At 42.0% G+C, this 20,909-nt stretch overlaps 1 protein-coding gene across 2 annotated transcripts in view; it reads right to left on the bottom strand.

Moving 5' to 3' along the window:
* The window catches only part of USP7 (ubiquitin specific peptidase 7), a 65,149-nt gene that overhangs the window by 5,232 nt on the left and 39,008 nt on the right, over positions 1-20,909 (bottom strand). For both annotated transcript variants that reach the window (XM_045833741.1, XM_045833743.1), the window contains exons 6-25: positions 19,523-19,631; positions 18,276-18,406; positions 17,137-17,191; positions 16,089-16,169; positions 15,899-15,989; positions 13,628-13,710; positions 11,489-11,598; positions 9,847-10,003; positions 8,663-8,807; positions 8,216-8,346; positions 7,262-7,396; positions 6,735-6,836; positions 6,463-6,568; positions 5,075-5,167; positions 4,924-4,991; positions 4,491-4,591; positions 1,544-1,697; positions 869-936; positions 265-373; positions 93-170 (exon numbers count right to left, since the gene is read on the bottom strand). In XM_045833741.1, the coding sequence (XP_045689697.1) occupies positions 93-170; positions 265-373; positions 869-936; positions 1,544-1,697; positions 4,491-4,591; positions 4,924-4,991; positions 5,075-5,167; positions 6,463-6,568; positions 6,735-6,836; positions 7,262-7,396; positions 8,216-8,346; positions 8,663-8,807; positions 9,847-10,003; positions 11,489-11,598; positions 13,628-13,710; positions 15,899-15,989; positions 16,089-16,169; positions 17,137-17,191; positions 18,276-18,406; positions 19,523-19,631 (2,107 nt within the window). The remainder of the gene's footprint in view (positions 1-92; positions 171-264; positions 374-868; positions 937-1,543; positions 1,698-4,490; positions 4,592-4,923; positions 4,992-5,074; positions 5,168-6,462; positions 6,569-6,734; positions 6,837-7,261; positions 7,397-8,215; positions 8,347-8,662; positions 8,808-9,846; positions 10,004-11,488; positions 11,599-13,627; positions 13,711-15,898; positions 15,990-16,088; positions 16,170-17,136; positions 17,192-18,275; positions 18,407-19,522; positions 19,632-20,909) is intronic.

Raw genomic sequence — 20,909 nt, forward strand, 5'->3', positions numbered from 1 at the left:
CTTTCATTTGTCATTTTAGTTTTCAAGCTCTGGGCAGACACCATACACAAGTTCCAATGAAATTAAAAATTCTTGCCATTAAAAAAACTTACCTCTTCCCTAAATTGGCTGTTTAACCATATACACTTAAAACTTCGCCTGTTTTCAAAGTCTGTGATTTTCATCTTAAGCTATTAAGAAAAGAGAGGCTTATTTTAGATATGCTTACACAAAAACCCAAGGCTTCTCTTTATTACCCACAGTTACATTAATTTGGACTCATACCTGCTGATAGTAAAGTTTCTTAGGTTGTCTAGGCTTGAAGAATTGTAGAAGATCTCTTAATGTACCTTCATAATTATGTCTAAGAGGATTACCTGGGCCATCCCTATAACTACACAAGAAAACAGCATATAAATAAGTGACTCGTTTATTTGCCTGAAACAAATATCTGTGAATGAGCAGAAAAGCAAACCCCTGGCCTTGCACCTAGACTTGAAATTTGGGCCTGGCACAGGGTTCCACTCTAATGCTCCTGTTTCCCGAGTCCTCAGTCCCTCTGGCCTGAACGCTCTTGCAATGGTCACACAGCACAGAGAACTCTGGCTGGGACGACCCCAGCTGGACACCATGGGGGGGCGGGGGGGGGGGTGTATTTATTGATGACATAGCTAAAGTAAGTGTAACTTTAGATGAGACTGCCAATTAGTTTGACCTCTTGGAAGTAGTATGGTCAAGGGTGACTGGTGGCAATTCTACATCTGAAGCTAAGCAAGAAATGGCATGTCAGGTGATGTGGCTGGCTATTAAAGTTCGTTCCAAGATGTTGGGATGTACTATGGAAAGCATGTGGTAATAACCAAACACTGAGGGTCTCTGTGAGGCTTACCCTTGAGACTTGAAAAACTGGAGCAACATCGGGTCCGTGTTGAGCCTCTGTGCAACTGTCTTTGCGACCTGAGACAAGGGAAAGGACCAGAAATCAGAAAGGTTCACATTTGGGGGAATAAACTGAAATTTGCTTATACGCTTATCAATAATTAGCCGCTTCATGTTCTCAAAGAAATGTGATATGAGCAGCCTGAATTTAAATGCCCTCGGAATTTACTCTCTAACAGAAATAAAGCATACAACCACGGGTGTTGCCTATCTGGTGGAGATAACTTTTAAAGAGACTTTCACTTTAATGGTGAGGTCTACAGGTACTTAAATTTTCTGATTAATAATTTTTTAGTGCTTTACACTTGGCATGTTGTAACTGAAGCAAAGGAGCTGTTACCACTGTTACCTCTGAAACCACGTTGTGCCAGCGTAGAGAAGCTTTTGAAGGACCAGAGTGCAGGTGGACATGGTAGTGGGTGTGGGAGGGGTGGCACAGAAAAGAACGGCTTTGGCCCCATCGTGAGATAGCACCAACCCACTTCAGTCAGCAATTTCCTCAGAAATGGGACTAACCCCTTTCTCCTGTCTCACCCATTCTATCAGTCTCATCAGCAAGCATTTTTAAGAAGATCTTGGTCTTTCTGGTGTAGAACAGGAAGGCATAAGAGCATTTATCAAATACCTGAAAATAATTCATTCTATTTGATAACGTGACCACAAATCCAGGATCATTAGGGATTGTCTTATCACAGAAAATGACATCAACACGGTGGTAGAGGTCTCTGAAATACTCCTTTGCAGTGGGTAATTCACTGTTATCATTTTCAGGGTCATCCCTGGGGGGAGAAAAACAATCTGTAGATGTAATAAAAGCGCAGGCCAGAGTCTTCATCCCTCAAGCAACACTGACACCAATAGCAATGGATATAAACCCAAGGTCTGGATACCGGCTAGATGGAGGCATAGGTGGACGCACCAAACCTCCACGCACAACCAAGATTAGAACAACAATTTAGAGGCAGAATAACACCCAGAACTGACAGAAAATTTATCTGAATGGAATGCGGACAGCTAAGAGGTTGAAGTAGACCTGTTCATGCAGACCGGTAGGAGGAGCGGAGACGAGTGTGGGTCACAGCCCGCGGAGTGCAGGGAGAGCTGGGCGCCTAAAGCAACCAGGAGCGGTTAAGCCATTCCGGGTGCGCAGGGGGTGGACCCTGAGTATGCAAGCGGCAACCGGCGGACCCAGTGAGGCTGCGATTGTGGACCAGGGTGGAGTGCGCAACCCAGGATCCCAGGGAAGGGACTGAGACCCCAGGAGAGTGGGGCTGCCGCCATTGTTCCCTCCTGCCCCCGCCCCCACCCCCACATACAATGTCACAACCTAGGGACTGGGGTGCCCAGCCCTGGTGAACACCTAAGGCTCTGCCTCTCACTGTAACAAGCGCAACCAGACCGGAAAAAAAAAAAAAAAAAAAGAGAGAGAGCGATGGCTGAAATAGAAGAAAAAATCAGTGCCGCAGAACTCATCCTTTTGAGCGATCAAGAAATAGCTAACCTATCATATGCATAGTTCGAAACACTGGTGATCAGAAAGCTCACAGAACTGGTTGATTTTGGGTGCAAATTACATGAAAAAATGCAGGTTACCATAAAAGAGATGAAGGAAGATGCACAGAGAACCAACAGTGATAAGAAGGAAACTGGGAATCAAAACAATAGAGTGGACCAGAAAGAAGAAAAAAGAAACCAAACAGGAAATAATGAAGAAACAAGAATTCAAAAAAATGAGGAGAAGCCTAGTAACATCCAGGACATCTTTAAATGTTCCAACATCCGAATTACAGGGGTACCAGAAGGGGAAGAGGAAAAGCAACAGATTGAGCACGTATTTGAACAAATAATAAAGGAGAACGTCCCCATTCTGGCAAAGGAAATAGACTTCCAGGAAATACAGGAAGCTCAGAGAGCCCCAAAGATGTTGGACCCAGGAAGACACACACCAAGGCACATCATAATTACATTAGCCAAGGTAAAAATGAAGGAGAGAATCCTAGAAGCAGCAAGAGATAAGGGGACAGTAACCTACAAAGGAGTTCCCATCAGACTGTCAGCTGCTTTCCCAAAAGGGACCTTACAGGCAAGAAGGGGCTGGAAAGAAATATTCCAAGTCATGAAAGACAAGGACCTATATCTCAGATTACTCTATCCAGCACAGCTTTCATTTAGAATGGACGGGCAGATAAAGTGTTTCTCAGATAAGGTCAAGATAAAGGAGTTCATCATCACCAAGCCCTTATTTTATGAAGTGTTAAAGGGACTTATCTAAGAAAAGAAGAGTAGGGAGGGTTGGGTGGGTGAGCTGGAATGGGACTAAATGGGAGAAAAGTGTACTTGAACACTGATTAAAATAAAATTAAAAAAAAAAAAGAAAAGAAGATAAAGAAAAAACATGTATAGTAAAAGAACAGCAAACTCAAAATTATTAACAAACACACCTAAAGCAAAACCAAAAGAAACTAAGCAAACAACTAGAACCACAGACATGGAGATCACACGGAAGGTTAGCAACAGGGGACTGGGAGGACGAGGGAGGGGGAAAAGGTACAGAGAATAAGTAGCATAGATTGTAGGTTGAAAATAGATAGGGGGAGGGTAAGGATAGTATGGGAAATGTAGAAGCTAAAGAACTCATAAGTATGACACATGGACATGAACTACAGGGGGGAATGTGGGTGGGAGAGGGTGTACAGGGGGAAAAATGGGACAACTGTAATAGCATAATCAATAAAAATATTGAAAAAATGAAAATAAATAAATAAATAAACCCAAGGTCCTATTTTAGGAGGCAAGGGGTCCTCCCAGGAATCTTGGTAAGACAGGGACAATGAAGGAAGGCAATCACCTACAGAAGGTGTTCTGTGAGCTACACACATTGCTCCTTCCCTTCCTGGATCTCAACACGAAAACCAGTGCCCTCTCCTTTACAGACAGGGGAAAGGACTCAGGTGACAGGTGGGCCCACACAGCGGGAACGTGGCAGAGCCTGTTGACCATCAAGGAGCCAGCAGGAGGCACTTTCAGGCCCAGGCAGTGGGATCGAGTAGTCACTAAGCCCCGGATACTGATTTCCTGGCCCCTACGACAAAAGCATGCCAGGCCCTGCTCTGGGCCACTGCATTCCTCAGCCTACCCACAACCTGTGCCAGGACCACCCTGCTCAGATGCCTGAAGAGCAAGGAATAGGCAACCCCAGGCTGATTTTAGACTAAGACCACAGACCTGCTGGTGCCATAGTCCAGTTTAAATCAATTACCTAAATAAGTGCATTCTAAGAAATGTCCTGTGTTTGAGGGAAGGAATGCAATCTTGATATTTCATAAAGACTTTTGCCACCCGGATAACAGTTATCATCCTCACTATTGACATTTTTAGAACACTAAACATTAAATAATGAAAATCCTCACCACTCCTAATTCCAAAACCCAGAGACAGCCAACTTCTCTCAGCATTGTAAGGAACTTCAAACAAACTGTCTCTGGGTCTAGACATAATTTTGTTTCTTGCTATACAACTCAAGGTCAAAACTTGACACTATAAAGTGATACAATCCTTCAAAACATACATACTTCTGAAATACTATAATATCACCATCCATTAGTTCATCGAGGGCTTTATCAAGAGACACATCATAGTCCTGAATTCTCTCCGTTAAATTCGGTTTAACTTCCTAGAGTAAAGAAATGAAATAGTTACAATGCAACATTTGTATATTTAATATGGCCATATACTGTATGTCTTTTCTCTACATCCCATTCTATCAGCCCTGTATTTTAATAACTTGAAATGCTAATGGCAAACAGTAATATCCATAAAGATGAAATCATCACTGATGGATCCTCAATTGGTAAAATCACAAATCTACCAATGTGACACTCAACTCAAGGTCACCTTCGCTATCGACATCACACATAACAAATTCAGGGCTAGCAAAACAGACAACGAAATCCCTCTTCAAACCACTAACAATAGGCTGATTATGGAAAAACAAACCATCCAAACCTCATAGAGGATAAGGCTAGTATCTTGGGCAAATCCTGCTCTGTCACACATAACCGGGAGCAAGTCACCTGGGAGAAAGAAAAGAATCCAAAGCTGTAACACACCAAGACTTTAGCAGAATCAACTCAGAAGGTGAGTGCAATAAACTTACGGATTTTACAGGATATGGGTGTGTAGATGTGCCCACAGTAATTCAAGCTCCGTGTTTTGGGATCATACATCTTCAAAAATAACATCACATCATCTACAAGGTTCAAAAACAGGTTTGGTTAGGATCTTAATGCTCAGTACACTGTTAAAACGTAACTATAGGTTGACTTAGTAAGCCACTGAAATGTCAGCTTACTGCACGTAAAATTACTGTGTCACAGAAGCCCTGTGACTGCAGCACCACTCCAAACATCAAAGCCATGGGAAAGACTCCATGTGACGCAGTGACGGTGGGATGAGGCACAGAGAATTTAGGAGTCCTAGGTTTATGACCTAGTACTAACTAGATGGCTGAGTGTTATAATGGCAATATATTGCAATGGTTGTAATTCTTCGCTAAAGAAGTCACCACTTATAAAGCAATAAAGATAGAATCTTATAAACTTTAACCCATTTGTGTTTGAATTTCATTTTTTTGGGTACGATTTTATTTTGGTTTCTTCTTTTTGGTCAGATTGTAAGGGAAGGAGAAAGACAGAAACAACTATCTGGCTTCCTCTCACACCTGTCCCTCCTAGTCATATGCTCTGAACAGGAATCAAACCAGCAGTAACTCAGTTTACATTCTGCAAGTGAACCACTATGCAACCATCCTGGGCTCAGCCCTTCACACATCCTGTGTGGCTACTCTGATGCTACAATGGCAGGCAAAAAACACACGGCAGACAATGAATGACATACCGTTGCCTGTTAACAAATCAGGGATTAGGGAAATCCTCACAAGGAGCTGAAAATCTGTAAGTAATTTTAAGTCCCTCAAAATGTAATGGTCTACTGTTGATCAGAAACCTGATGGATAAGGTAATTGATTGCCACATATTTTCTATGTTATATTTATCTTATACTACATTCTCCCAATAAAGCTAGAGAAAAGGTTATTAAAGAAATCATACAGAAGAAAAAAAAAGTACTAATTTTTAAAAATACACATATAACCAGGCCCCTGGAATTCAAGCCCATGTTATTAAAGTGTCAACTGTATTTATTATCTAGCCCTGCTCAGAAAGTTTGCAACCCTTGTTCTATGTATTCTGTCCACTATATAAAGGACCAATATGATCAGCAACCCACGAGAGCCAAGACGAAAGATGGAATGTGATGACTCAATGAGGCTACCTTCTCCTCTTTTCCCAGGACACTACAACCCATGGTCAGTACTACTTCACTTCATCAAGAAGCCTAGACCATGGCAGGGGTTTAATGAGCAATTTTGGAATTAACAAGATTGCTTTGCAAAGGAATAATGCTCAACCGTGTGTGAGTAGAACGATGGCCCAGGAATCCGCCTCTACTGCTCTGAAGGTGGTCAGGTGATTGGTGGGCACTTACGATCTTTATCAAACTTGGGTAATGTTGCTCCAGTAGCAGCCAGTTCCGGATCAACTGTTTCCAGGAATATGGTCCAAGGGTTTTCATTATCGCTGAGTTCAATCATCTAGTTCCAAAAGAGATGCCAATTTTAGAAAATTTGCATGGTGAAGTAAAGAGTGAAAATCTATACTCATGCACTGAAGAAAATGTATCAAGATGGACAAAAAGGGAGAGGCGCTGCCATGTCAACAGCAGAGTACACTGCAGGTGCCACTGTCAATAACACTTACAGTTTTATTGCCATCTGCCTCATTATCTAACATTGCAGGTCTTTTGGTTCCATTGCTCCTGGCTTGCATTGGCCATAATCGAATCTGATCTTGTGGAAATCCCTGGGTGAAAAAAGTTTACATTTCATTAAAGCAAAATCAATTATTATAATCCCGTTTCATAGTAATCATCCTATAATTACACAAAAAATGTTATTACACCTATGACTGATTAGGCAACAATGAACTGCCTGCAGAAACTGAAGACTGAAGTGCCCATTTTATTTTTCAAAAAAAGTGGGGGAGGCAGTTACTAGAGAGAAGACTCACACTGAACTTCCTTCACTGTATATTCAGTTGAAGGATTAGGTCACAGGACAGACACAGGCATGACCAAGAAGGAAATGAGTTCCAAACACGTACCTCACTTCCGAGAAGTCATCAGACACAACATCTAACCCAAAAGGTACTATCTTGTCCAGTTATAAAAAATAAAGGAAGGAACTTGGAAGTCAAAAGCAACCATCAGCAGAGCAACTGGCACTCACCATGGTCTGAGAGAGGTTCTGGACAAATTCAGCAAGAGAAGAGTTTTTCAATACTTTGAACACAGTGTACTTCACTTTTTCTTCATCGTACATATCATTGCCTTGGTGGCCACAAAACTGGTCCTCTGCGACTATCTGAAAACATGCACAAATACAGAACAATTGACATACAAAAAAAAATAAGATGGCGCTGAACGAGAAAAAGTTCAAATAATAAAATGCTAAAAACAATTAGTCTTGGTTCCAGGAACTTTCTTCCACAGGCCCAAAGAGGAAAGTTTCAAAATGACTAAGAACTAAATCAAGCTATGTATTTAGAGAAGACAAAAGCCTCCATGCTCATGCAGCCACTCTTAACTCATCTACAATCATTAGCTAGAAATCCACCTGTATGGTGATCACCAAATATTATAAAGATAGGATGCACAATGTACCTTTGCCCAGGTAACCAACTTGTTAAAACAATGCTTCCTTGTTTCCTAATATCTCAGCAGAGTCATGAACCAAGACCATCTGGAAATTCACGACCCTTTTGGAGTTCTCCTGCCTTCTCTGTCCTCTGTGTCAGGCTTTCCCACAGCCTGATGTGCCATCTGCGCACACCCTGTCGGGGCTGTGCTCGGCCTCTGGATGCTAACTCTTCCTTCTCGTGCACCCTTTCATTGGGGGCTTCACCCCTCTAAACCCCTCTGTACTTTTTGTAAATAATCTCCTGTGGTGGCCTGAGTACTTCTCACATCTTAGACTTTACCGTGAACTGAAGTGTACAGTCCAAGTGGTCAGGGAACTGGCCTGTGCAGTCACTCAGTTAAAAATGCTCAAGGGGATGCTCAGAGCAATCCCTGATCCCTCAGCAATAAGACTATGTTCATGCCAGCACTTGGAGCAGTGTAGCTCCCAGCAGGCCTCCCTGGAGTCCCAACCACCACAGGGTCACGGGAGACTGAGGCTGACCTGCACTTGCATGTACAGATGGGCTTCCTGCCGCTCCTTCCGCTTCTGGGCCTCGATCCTTTTCTCTTCTTGTAATCGTTCCACCAGCTGCTGAGGAATATCATGGTCGGTGACAGCTTGCAACACCTCACCTGCAGGACAAATGCACCTTCGTTCACTTCTGTCAGGTTCTATTTCCCCCCTTAAAAGGTTCCAATTTTACATCATCATTACTATAGCAATCTAGTGAAGTGAAATTACTTGGTGCCATGAGTCCACATCACAGCCCACAAACCCAACCCATTCTGCTTCTAGATGTTGTGACTAACGCAAAATTAGTAGGAAATGTGTTGGGCAGGAGACACACCTTAGGTCCACTGTGATGTGGCCTAAAATGACATGGCAGTGGTTCACGGTACAACTACAGAGCTCATGACACTGTAGAGCACAACAGACACCCCTACTCACTCAGCTTGGACTCCCTGATATAAACCAACATGTACGCATTCGTGCAGTGCCGGACAGAGAGATCATCATCATGGCCCCCATAATTGTGCTCGATTGCTTCTTCTTTTGTACACCTGGACACCACATCGTCGTCAAATTTACACCACTGGATGGGGGGTAAGGAGACATTAGTGATAGAAAGCACTTGCAAAGCACACAAACTCTCTGGCAGTTTTCCTAGAACAAGTCCTCTAATGCAGTCATGAACCAGAGTCTGCCTCAGGAATCCCACTGAGAAAATGCATCAGTCCCTCTGCCATCCTCCGTCCCTGTTCTGGGGAATGGCTAATATTAACCACTGGCCATTTCTACAGTCTACTCAGCCTGTTTGATACTTTGATTCAATCTACTGATACTACAACCTTTTACAGAATCAAGAAAACAATACCGAATGCACCTAACTCAGAAAAGTCCAAATGTTAATGGTGTGGTTAATACAATTAAATGGGACATTTTATACCATCTCATGATATCTTATCACAGCAAGTAAGGGCCTGACTGAAGAAAAAAAAAAAAAAAGAGTCAGAACTCATATGTAGTTATTCTTTAATCTCTTCGCCGTGGATTGAGTCATTTTGGAACCAACCTCCCAGTAAAAGATTCATACAAGTCTGCTGTTCTGGGGGTTCTCTTAGCATGAGATAGACAGGTTCCACCTCTGCTGTGTTCCTCAAAGGCCCTATGGTCCCAGACACAGGCCCAGAGAACCTCATCTGCCCTCTTGGTGAAGATTATGTGATGAGATCCACATGAACCAGGAAGAGATGGAGCATTGCCAAGTAGACAATGGGGAATGTGGAATGTCATGCAACTGATGCTGCCTCCCCTGCCCCAGCCACAAATTATTATTCTACTATTTGTAAGTGGAAAATAAGTGCTTCATATTACATGTGAAGGGATTCTGTGGGGTCCAACATTCCATACCAATAGAGAGATACACAAAGTATAATCACCAAATTATCATTCACCTTTAGAGAAACAGCAATTAATATATATCAGAACATACAGATAAATCAGAGGCTAGCAAGTAATCCTTCACTAACTAGGCCATTACCCAGATTCAGGAAAATACTGAGGCTGAGCATCGGTGTAAATCCCCCAGTTTACAGCATCACATCCGACTCCACCCACTGCCCAGCACTTACTTTGCCATCCCCTTTGGGGTTTAGATAAACCACATAATGTCCACCATGATTATCTCCACTATGAACAAGGACGGCATGAAGAATATAATTTGCAGGGTCCTTAGGATCTGTTTTTTGCAAAAACTCATCAAGAGGTAACTGTTCGGGAAACTCAAACCTATTAAAAAAACATGTTTAAAGAAATTCATTTACACATAAAATATTTCATCTTTAGGCTTTATTTTTTCCTAGACCTTCTAGCTTACTTGTTCATCTTTATTTGGAAAGGGAAGAATGCATTTGATTTGGGAGGCCCAATGAACTACGTCTGAGGCAGATTCTACTGGTTAGAATAAATTATGTTTATATGCCAATACAAAATTTAAAGCTAGATAGGAGAAAATGCCTATAAAGCACTGAGATACTGAATAGAATTTTAAATTCAAGGCTATGACACAATAATCTTGTGACAAACATACACTGTGACTTTTCTGGGATGTAAATAATTCCAAGTGTGTGTTAATGAATGATTCTGATAGTGCACAACTGAGACCACTAAGGATGTCCTGCATGTTTGAGAAATGTGGAAAAATCAAATTGGAGAAGGAACACATGTAAAAAAGAACTCCTACCCTGTGATTTCTACAGATTTCCTAGACTCTATCATTTTTAAATGACTGGCTCCACAAACATTCTAATTACATGGTAATGGGGAACACTGTCAGAGGAAAGCAGGAAGTAAGGTGGGCAGGTGAGGAACAAAGTGGAACATGCACACTGACCCTGAAGGGGCAGCTCCTGAGTGAGCCAGCCCACTATGGGAATTCAGGCCCACAGTCACCAAATGTTCTGAACTCCCAAAGGATGCCAGAAATTTGGACTATTGTGTGAAAAGATGGAATTTTGACATGTTGGCAACTAGTTCCAACAAAAATAGAAGAAAACCAAGGTGAGGACCCAACAAAATACACCAGCAGGGTGGACTCAGCCTGCAGGCTGTGTCCGTGGGGTCTAGTGGATACGATTTCTTAGTGGGTCCACAGTAAAGGGCAACAATGGATAAGCAAAGACCCATGTGGTGGCAAGTAATTGGGTTGGGTTACATTTCCCCCTCAAGTCTCAAGGGTGACTATCCTGCTGTACAGTATCATCCTTGTATTTAGTATTTTAAGAATCTAGAAGACACCTGGAATGGGGCACATGCATGCCTACTTTAGCATTCCTGAAAGCTCTACTACATTCTCCAAGTCAACACCAACTGACATGTTGCAAAATACTGGAGAATCCTGTTGAAACAAGTACAATAATATCAATTTCCAGTTCTGAGGTGACGTCTACACTCTGGTGACAGTAAAGTCACAGGAGAAGAAAGCACCCTCTCCTCTCAGACTTCAGCAGTCACAGTGCAGAGGGGCTGGGGTTCCTTGAGAGAAAAACACAAAAGGAACAGCCCCAGAAATCAAGAAAAATTGTCCCCTTAAAATCATAGTTCTTGGATACCAAGGTAGAAGGAAAACCTAATTCAACAAGAGATGAGGCCAAACGTGTGTGTGTGTCAGTGTATGTTTATATATTTATAAAAACTAAACAAAGCACGAAGACTAAACCACTAGAAGTCCATGTGATAATTAAATCTCAACCTCCACACCCCACTCTACATTACCTATCATTGATCTTGATATTTTGGTCCGTTTGAGGGTCATACATAAATCTCATCAGCTGTAGATGTAACACTGGTGGCAATGTTAGGAATTTCACACCTTTCTCTGCTTCCTGCACATTGAAAAGCAAATGCAAATTTAGTTCACCACTACTTATTTCTTGAAGCAATGAAAGCAATAGCATTTCTGTAAGACGCGAACATGTTGGGGATTTCTGGTGGGAAGAGGCAGTGTTTAGGCATCATCTAAGGTGCCTTTGAAATGTTGCTTATGCTCGTATTTATTGCTCCTAGAATAATGCTGCAACAGCTTGTAAAGATTTCCCCTTTGGATTTGGTTCTATCTTGATATCTCGCCATAGGGGAATAGTTAAGTAAATGAAAGCTTGGTCACTTTCTGATGTATTATATAGTCATTAAACATGGAAGAAAGAATATGAGGAACACAGGGGGAAAAAACACTACAGGGAAAAACAGAAGGCTGGTTGCCATTATGTGAGCTTAGGTGTGCTGTGGACCACCTAGACAGAGTACGGGTGAACAGTCATGATCAGGACGACTGTGAGTAGCCAGCTTCCATTCCCTGCACCTTCATGTCTACTAACAACACACATTGTGGAGCACACACTCAGTGCTTCCTGTTCAAACTCCTACACAATGTCCTGAGTATCAGCAAGACCCTCTTGTTGCCAACATAGCCTTTCCCCCAGTTAACCCCAGTTACTGTCAGCCTCTGAGCTACAGCACACCCTCAGCTTCCAAACTCAGCTTCTCTGAAGCAAACTGTCAGTCTACAGCTCTCACACCTGTCTCCTTCTCTGCTCTGCCTCAGCCAACTTTTTCCCCCTCACTAAGATAAGCCTCTGCCAAACTCAGCCGCCAGCAGGCCATCAGTGACTCTGATCAGGTATATTTCCAACCCAGACCTTCCCTCTGCACTATAAACCTTTAGTCAATGACCAGCTAGAGAATGTCCAATTGGTGGCTGTGACAAGGCAAACCTACTTGGCAATGTTCTACAACACACACTCGCACATGTAAGAGGACAGGGTATCTGGAAGGAAAAACACAAACCCCAGGAACCTACCACCACACAAAGGTGTAGCATGATTTCAACGCAACCTGAAAGAATAATATAAGAATTCTGTTTCTCCACCCTTGTCCGCTGATTCTGAAATATGTATTTCCTGTCCAGACCCCAAATATCCAGCATGGATAAAGACAATTCTTCTGAGTTAGCAGAAGTGTCTCCTAGCACATCCAGATGCATGTTTGCCAAGTGGCTTCCTCATATGCAACTTGGTGCCCAGGTGGCCTCACCAGCAGAACAAGACCAGAGCTGTGGCCCACGGCAAAATGGTACCGTGATTTATAAATCAGCAGGCTTGGTAAACACAGCATGATCTGAAAAACTGTGAATCGGTTGAGCCTATGAATCAAGGTTATGAGGCTGCAACAGAGACTCTGGAGGGCCAGCCTGGTGATGGTGCTGCTGATCCACCCACCAGCCTGACCGACGGCCAGGAACCAGCCACAGCCCATGTCCCTCTACCTGATGCTCACTGCTCTGCCAGAAGCCCGGAGTTCCTCAAGGGCAATGTGGAAAACAAGCAGGGATACCAAGTGTCACGGAACGAATAACAGAAAATGCACTCCTCATTCTAGAAGTCATGGTCCTCAGAAAACTGTTAACTCAACCACACAAAAGAGCAAAACCACATCAGCCAATACCAGACTCCACATGACTAACAAATTCTGCTTATGAGTAGAGGACACTGAGAGAACCCCAGGCACTGACACCAGTAAGGGGACAAACAGAATAATCCATGAAATGGAAAAAAAGTCTTCAAACACAGGGACTGAGCTTCAGTGTGTTGGTGACAGTTCTATGCCTGACGAACAAGCTCTACTTCCATTTCCTGCTAACACCTTCCTTAGCCCCTTCCCATTCTCACATACCAGTGACACACTCAGAGTTCTCTAAAATAACATGTCCACACTAAGAAATAAAATCCTTTTGAGATCTACATACCAGCACAATAGGGAAAGACATGAGGACATTGTTAGTTCACAGGTAAGCAAAAAAATTCAGGTGGAAGTGAAAAGCTACACCAAGACACTGGCACAAAATTCCCCGATTACCTGCAAGCCATGCTCCCCGGCGTCATATTTGTTGTCACCGTCTAGTTGTTCTACTGCCACATAATCCACGAATGATTCAAATACTTTAAAGAGAGAAAGAGAAAAGTCAGCTGAAGTTATCAGTAAAGCTTCCATTATAATAAAGCCAACTCAAGTACATTTAGGAACACCAGGGAAGGGAATGTCAGTAACTGGCCTTGAGCGGTAATTCTCAGCCTCCAACACAGACCAGTTAAATGTGCCCTTAACACTTTCACCAATCCAACCAAGGTGTAAACTTTAAGGAGACTGCGAGGGTTTCCTAAAGGTCTTACAAATGCTAACAGGCAGTAAATAAATAGAGAAGATTAAAAAATAACAAGTAAGGGAGTATTTTATGATTTCAGGGCAGGGGTTCTTAGGACACAGAAAGCAAAGACGGATACACTGGGGATCACTAATATTATCAGATTCTGTGAAACAAATGGCAACATTGAAAGAGTGAAAAGGTAAGCACGGGACGATCACAGTCTGGGGGGATGATGTCAGCGACTTCACCCAGAACTAGCGTCCAGAGCACAGGAAGAACTCCTGCTGTGGTGGTGACAGGACAACAGGAACTGGCCTATTCTCCTGCACTGCACAAGTGAAACACTGGACTCTGGAAAACAACAGCGTTCATGCTCTGGACCATAGGCAGTGAAAGTGGTGATCCCAGAGAGAGCCTGTCAAGTGTCCCGGCAACTGCATACTTTCCAGGCCACAGCACAGCAAAGAGAAGCCCAAACAGGGCTGGCCCAGAATGTCCCAGAGAGAATGAGGGGCCCAAGGCAGCTCCAATGTGTAGGACAGGGTGCCCAAGAACAGAAAGCTGCACAGGAAACGAGTTCCAGCGACTTGCAGAGGGTTCTCCTGGAGCCTTCCCAGAGTGCTAATCACAATATTCAGTACAGTGAGGAAAGAATCTGGGGGCTGGAGAAAGAAGCACCACAAGGATCAGGGAAACAGCCCCCGCACTCCACCAGCCTGTGTTCCCTCCCGCCATAGTGGGAAAGCCTCCTAAGTCAGGCACTTCAGGCTCAAAACTCAGAAAGCCGTTGCCTCAGTTATGGGGACAAATTAGCTCTCAACTAAGAATGGTTGTGCTCCCACAAACTGTTATCAACTCCCGCACAAACCTTACAAAGCAAGCCTTGAAGAATACAAATCACTGCCAAGTAACTTAACTGTGCTCCAGAACAAAGGTTAAGAATGGCTTAACCTTTCAACACCCAACAAGAACACAATCACAATGGCTGGCATCCAATAACACATTACCAGACATACAACGAGATGGAAAATACAGCTCGTGGTAAAGACAAAGGTGACTCAACAGAAGCAGACCCAGAAGTCACCGAGGTGACAGAATTTGTAGACAAGGACATTAAGTTATTATTAACCGTATTCCACTATGGTCAGACAGTACCCAAACTGCCAATAAGCACATGAAAAGGTGACTACCTCATGATCAGGGAAGTGTAAGTTAAAACCAAGATAGCACCATACTCCCACTAAAAAGTCCAGTCTGATCACTGACAGCTTTCACACACTGCTGGGCAGGAGGGCTGTGTGAAGCTGATAAGCCACTGAGGGAAACTGGCTGGCTTTATCTATTAGGTTGAACATGTGTGTCCCCTGTAAGCCAGCAATCCCACTCACCATCAATGCAAATATATGTGCACCAGAAAGAGAAAAAAACAAGGCAGACAAGGGGCTCATACCTACAGGCTCACACTGAAAACAGTCCATGTATCTCTCAAGAAAAGCTGATCCCAAAACTCTTACAGTATATCCCCAAAGTGAAATACTATAATCAATAAAAATGACCAAATTATTGTTACTCAAAACACAGGTGCAATTCCACAGACATAATGCTGAGCAAAGTAAATGAGGAAGACACTATATCCCTACGTAAATATTTTCCACATAGGTATGTGGAAAATACCTATATAGGTTATATATAGGTAAATATAACCTATATAGGTAAATATAACCTATAACGGGACATTAGAAACCCAAACAGTCGTCTCCTCTGAAGAGGAGGTAGTGACTTGGAAGGACCGAGGCAGGGATGGGTGTGCCAGCAAAGTTCTGTTTCTCGACCTGGCTCTCCACTCTGTGAGCTGTACACTCATCATTTGGCAGTTTTCTCTCTCTGCTCAAGTTTAATCAAAAGCATTTGTGTGAGTAAAGCATTAAGTCGCAACAGAAATGATCAGAAGATCAACAGGCCACTGTGTGCACAGAACTTACTGTTTTTCTTTCCTTTTATGCTCAGCTGGATATCATAATAATCTTCTCTTCTATCAGATCGATAGTCCACCTCTTTACACTGGATATAGGACTGCAAATGAGGGAAAGACGGCACAAGTATTATTAATCAGCAAAATGTACACATTTCAAAATCTTTTAAAATTATCCTTTTAAAGTGATAATCACGTACCACCATTTTGCCTCTGAATAATTTAGGTATGGTGCCTTCTACACATGTGCCTTTCATCTTATTTTCCACATTATCAAGCAGCTGGAAGAGAAAGTTTGGGCTTTAAGAGGATGTTATGCCTTATCAATATACAGTAATTTGCAATATGACTAGGAAATTGCAATGGTCCAAGACATTCTAAGACTATAAATAGTATGACCTTCAGCATGCAATTATCCAAAACATACAAAATCTTCTGTCTTGGTTGGATGGTTACAAAAATATCTACATGCAACAGTTGAGATTAACCCTCTAAACAGCCTCCGGAATGAATTAGTAATCTGTAGTGCCTTTAGAAGCATTTTTTATATTCATTTTACCTCTGTGGAAAAGCATGTAAATTGAGCACTAAACTTAACTCGTATTGGTCCACACCAAGAGATTAATGAGGTTGAGCCTGTCAACAGGATTGACTGGTTTGTCCATGGATATTTAATGAACTGGATTCAATCCAGCTAGTGCTGCAAAAAAGAAAACACACCTTGCCTAGCCAATCACCTTGAATAGCCATTTCATGTTGTGTGTATGTTTGTGCATCTTTCATCACAACTGAAAGAATGGAAATTTGCTAGTGACTAAAGCTGGTTTTGGGAGAATCACTCACACAGAGGTCTGCCTCAACCAGAACTTCTGTGCAAAGAAGGGGTCTGGATGCTGCAGGGTGATAACAGAAGTCACTCTCGCAAACTGAAGCACTGGAGTCAGAAGAGCTACTCCAGCCAATAGCAACTCAAGTAGATATTCCAATTAACACATTATCCTACTACAATATTTAAATTCAAGTTTCCCCTCAAACTTCCCTCTCAAATAATTTTTTCATTCTTTCTGGTTTTTAAACTATATAACTGCTGCTGTTTTTCTTCTAGCATAGTTTTGAGCCCGAACAAACGTGGGCTTATCTAAATTATGGTGATGTGAAAGTATGCCTGAGGTTCTACTTGATAACAACTTCTGACACTGCTTCAAAATATTCAATGTCAGTAATATATAATTATAGCTGAAAACTTACCACTCGGCATAGCTCTTGAACATCATGTTGCATGAAGCTATCTAAAGTTTCCCACCTTGGAAAGACAAAGTGAACATTTTTATACATCAAAACATCCAAATTTCAATAAGTGTACTATAACTAGTAACTTAGATCCAAAAATTACACTCCACAAACAGCCATTGTTCTTAAATTGCTTTTCCTAGAAGATTATTTGGGGGGGGGGGTTATTATTCAAAAATAAACAGAGTTTTATCAGGACACCCAAATGTTAACAACATTATCTTGTTCTACACAACTTACTGCAAAGGGAGGCTGTTTTTGCAAATCAATACATGAGTGGTAACCAAACAAAACCGGAATTTTTAAAAATTGTGTATTTATTCCTACATGATTTAACTTCAGTTGCCTTCAAAGTACTCTCCATTTGATGCAATACACCTATTGACATGTTTCCACTGCTCAAAACAGTTTTTGAGCATGTCAGTTTTGATGCCTTTTAGTGCTCCTCCTACTTTTTTTCACCCTTCTGCATACTTAAAACACTTCCCTCTGTGGACTTTTTTCATCCGTGGAAACAAAAAACAAAAAACAAAAAACGTCACTTGGGGCAACATCAGGTGAATAGGGAGGGTGTAGCATGGGGGTTCATGGTGTTTTTAGTCAAAAACTGCTGAACTGTCAGCATTGTATTGACAGGAGCACTCATAAATCCCCCCTCATGAAATTGGGAAGTGTGTTGACATAGTGTTCAACAAAAATTCTCTGACATTGAATACAACCTCTCACAACAAGTCCAGCTGGTACATGGATATACATGGGTTCCTAGAATACTCAACTACTGGGGGAAGCATATACTACAAGGGGACCACTCTCCAGAAGATAATTCCAGGGTTCATTTTGGGCTCCCACAATACATTTGTTAAAAACTTTGTGTGTTGTGTAACTTGAAAGGTAAAGCTTACCAAGTAAAGCTTTAAGTAGTATGTATTTCTCAAAGAAAATTATAAAGCACGCACTATTTCCAAAGTGGTCAGATAAAATACAAGGCTAAATACACTCTGACATATTTAAACGCCTACACAGTGATTACAACTGTTCTGTCACCTAATTAATATTTAAAGGAGCAGCAGAGGGAAAGGCAGATTTCCAATACATACCCGAATGATTTTGTTAGCTTCTTTGTCCCTACGGGCTTATCACTGTGCTGTAGTTCATAGAACACTCTCTGTAATGCTAAAGGGACACTTTTGGATGAGTCATCACCCTCTGTTGGCATCATGTAAACGGCCTAAAAGGATTAAGAAATAAAAATGGAATTTGATGTAAAAGTATCACTTCTTATATCACAATTGCTATGTTAGTTTAACTAAGGTTTTTAATTATCCCCTACATAGGTCAGGAAGTTTTCTTTTTTAATTTGATATCATAAAAGTCTTTACAATCAATCTAGAAAACACAACGTGGCAAAAATATAATTTTCTATAGCTCACCATCCAAAGACAACATCTTTCATCTGAGACTTCTCAAAGCAACATTTTAAAACAACATTACTTATAAACAGAAGATTTAATGAAACAAATGCTACTGACACGACCCACATTCAGCTATTCCCGGGATCTAGCCTACCACAGTAACTCAACTGAAGAACAGCGCAAACATGAAAGGAAAGCAGCAGACCAGCCAGTGCTGCCCCACAACCAGGAGTCTGTGTTGCCTGCACTGCTCCATGCTGCTCACATGACTTTCCTAAAGTACAAATGGCTGTCTCATCTGCATTACAATCTAGGCAAGTCTGCTCTGGTTTAAGTAGTCTTACAAAAATACATTTTTTTTCACCCTGGCTGGTGTGGCTCAGTGGACTGAGTGCCAGCCTGTATATCAAAAGGTTGCTGGTTCCATTCCCAGTCAGGGCACATGCCTGGGTTGTGGGCCATGTCTCCAGCAGTGGTGCTTGAGAGGCAACCACACACTGATGTTTCTCTCCCTTTCCTTCTCCCTCCCTTCCCCTCTGTCTAAAAAATAAAATATTTTTCAAAAATAAATACACTTTGTCCATAATATGTGAAAACTACATTTTGCAGCTAGTTCTCCGACTGATCAATTTTTCATATAAAACTTTTTCAAGTGCTGTCAATGGCTTTCATATTGAAAAAATACACATATTACTTCTAGCTCAAAGTTAGGATCATTAGCAGTAGTTAACTTTTGACCACCCTGGTTAGCTTTAAGTGTCCAAACACTGAGGACTAAAGATATGAGCAAGCATGACATAGGGGGCCTCTCTGGAGACAGCACTGTGTAAGAGAAGACAAGGCAAAGTTTGGCAAGAGGACTTTGCTTGTCCCTTAATACTTGAGAGAAAAGGGTGGGTGGGAGGCTGAGGAGAGAAATACCATCCATTTACCTTTCGTAGTTGATTTGTGAAAAATAAAGTCTGCAGCAGGCTGTTCATGTAACAAGTCGCTCCCTGATTCTTCAGACCGACATAGCCCGTGTGCTTCTTTGAATCCCACCTACAAGATCAGTTTCAGGTTGAGGGAAAACCGCACAGGACACATCCTTGCTTCTGCCACGTGTGTGGAGCGATTCAACCAGATGTCAGCCTGGTGGCTGACATTTCACTGCTATTTCCCACCATCCTGACACAGGAATGAAGGCTCAGCACCCCTCCAAGTTAATAACTCATCAACAGGCCCATGGCACTAAGGACACTATGGCCAGGAGTTCATATCACGGGGCTCCCTTTAATGGTCATTGATTCTGCCCACCCGAGTGCATGGACCAGTGCTAATTCAACCCCAGCGTTCAAGAAGCAGCTGAAAACACTGCTGAGAGCAGCATGGCCATCACTTACCAAGATCAGCACTCACAGATACAGCTTACAGTCTACAAACTTGTAGCAAACTGACCCCCAGTGTAGTCCTATTACATTCATACTAGGTCACATGTACTCAGCAAGAAATGGAAATAGGTGGGACCCCTATTTTCTCTTGTCATACACACATGGAAAGACAAGCATGTATACTGGCAAGTTTTAATGCAGACTTTCAAACATCTACAACCTTTTCTCATTAGTCTTCTATAATGCAAAGACATAAACAAACATGATCTCCAATGAGTGTGACCAATCCTTCTGTGAGGTCAAAGTCAACAGTACTCTGATTCCAGAGGTTAATCCATGGCCTTGCAAACACACTCAGGTGTGTCAAAAGGTCCCAGTTAAAATTCACGTGTTAAAATTATTTCTTAATAAATAGTAATGGGAAAAATACACTAAAAAATAATTTTTAAAAAACTCATTTTTAAATTGTCAAGAAAACGCAAGAACCCTGAGATAAAAATGAATATTTGAACAAGTATAATCATAAAGATTTAGGAGATAATCATTGCCTAAATTTTGACAAGTGTGGCTGACCCAATAAATCTCTTTTTGATTGATAACACTGAAAACTCAATCTACTTTTATAACTCAAGAGACATTAAGGAAAAGGCTTTAAATGAAAAGGTGAAACCCCCACAATTTTAATCAGCCCCCTTCATTAGGTCTTTCAATACAAGATAAGTGCATGAATGGAAAAGGCTACTCAAGAAGGTCGGATTCCTCTGGTATCAGTTCAATTAACATCAACTAATAAATGTTATTAGCATTAAAAAAAAAAAATTCCAGTGCCTTGCCCAGGCCACTTTAGCCAGGATCTAGTCTAATAGTTCCTTCATGGCCACCCCACTGCTCCCTGCACCCTTCCATCAGGGTCAACCAACGCACTCTCACCCAAGAGTAAGTCCAAGTG

The sequence above is a fragment of the Phyllostomus hastatus genome, unplaced genomic scaffold, assembly GCF_019186645.2.
Source record: "Phyllostomus hastatus isolate PE091 unplaced genomic scaffold, TTU_PhHast_1.1 phas_contig_173, whole genome shotgun sequence".
NCBI lineage: Eukaryota > Metazoa > Chordata > Mammalia > Chiroptera > Phyllostomidae > Phyllostomus > Phyllostomus hastatus.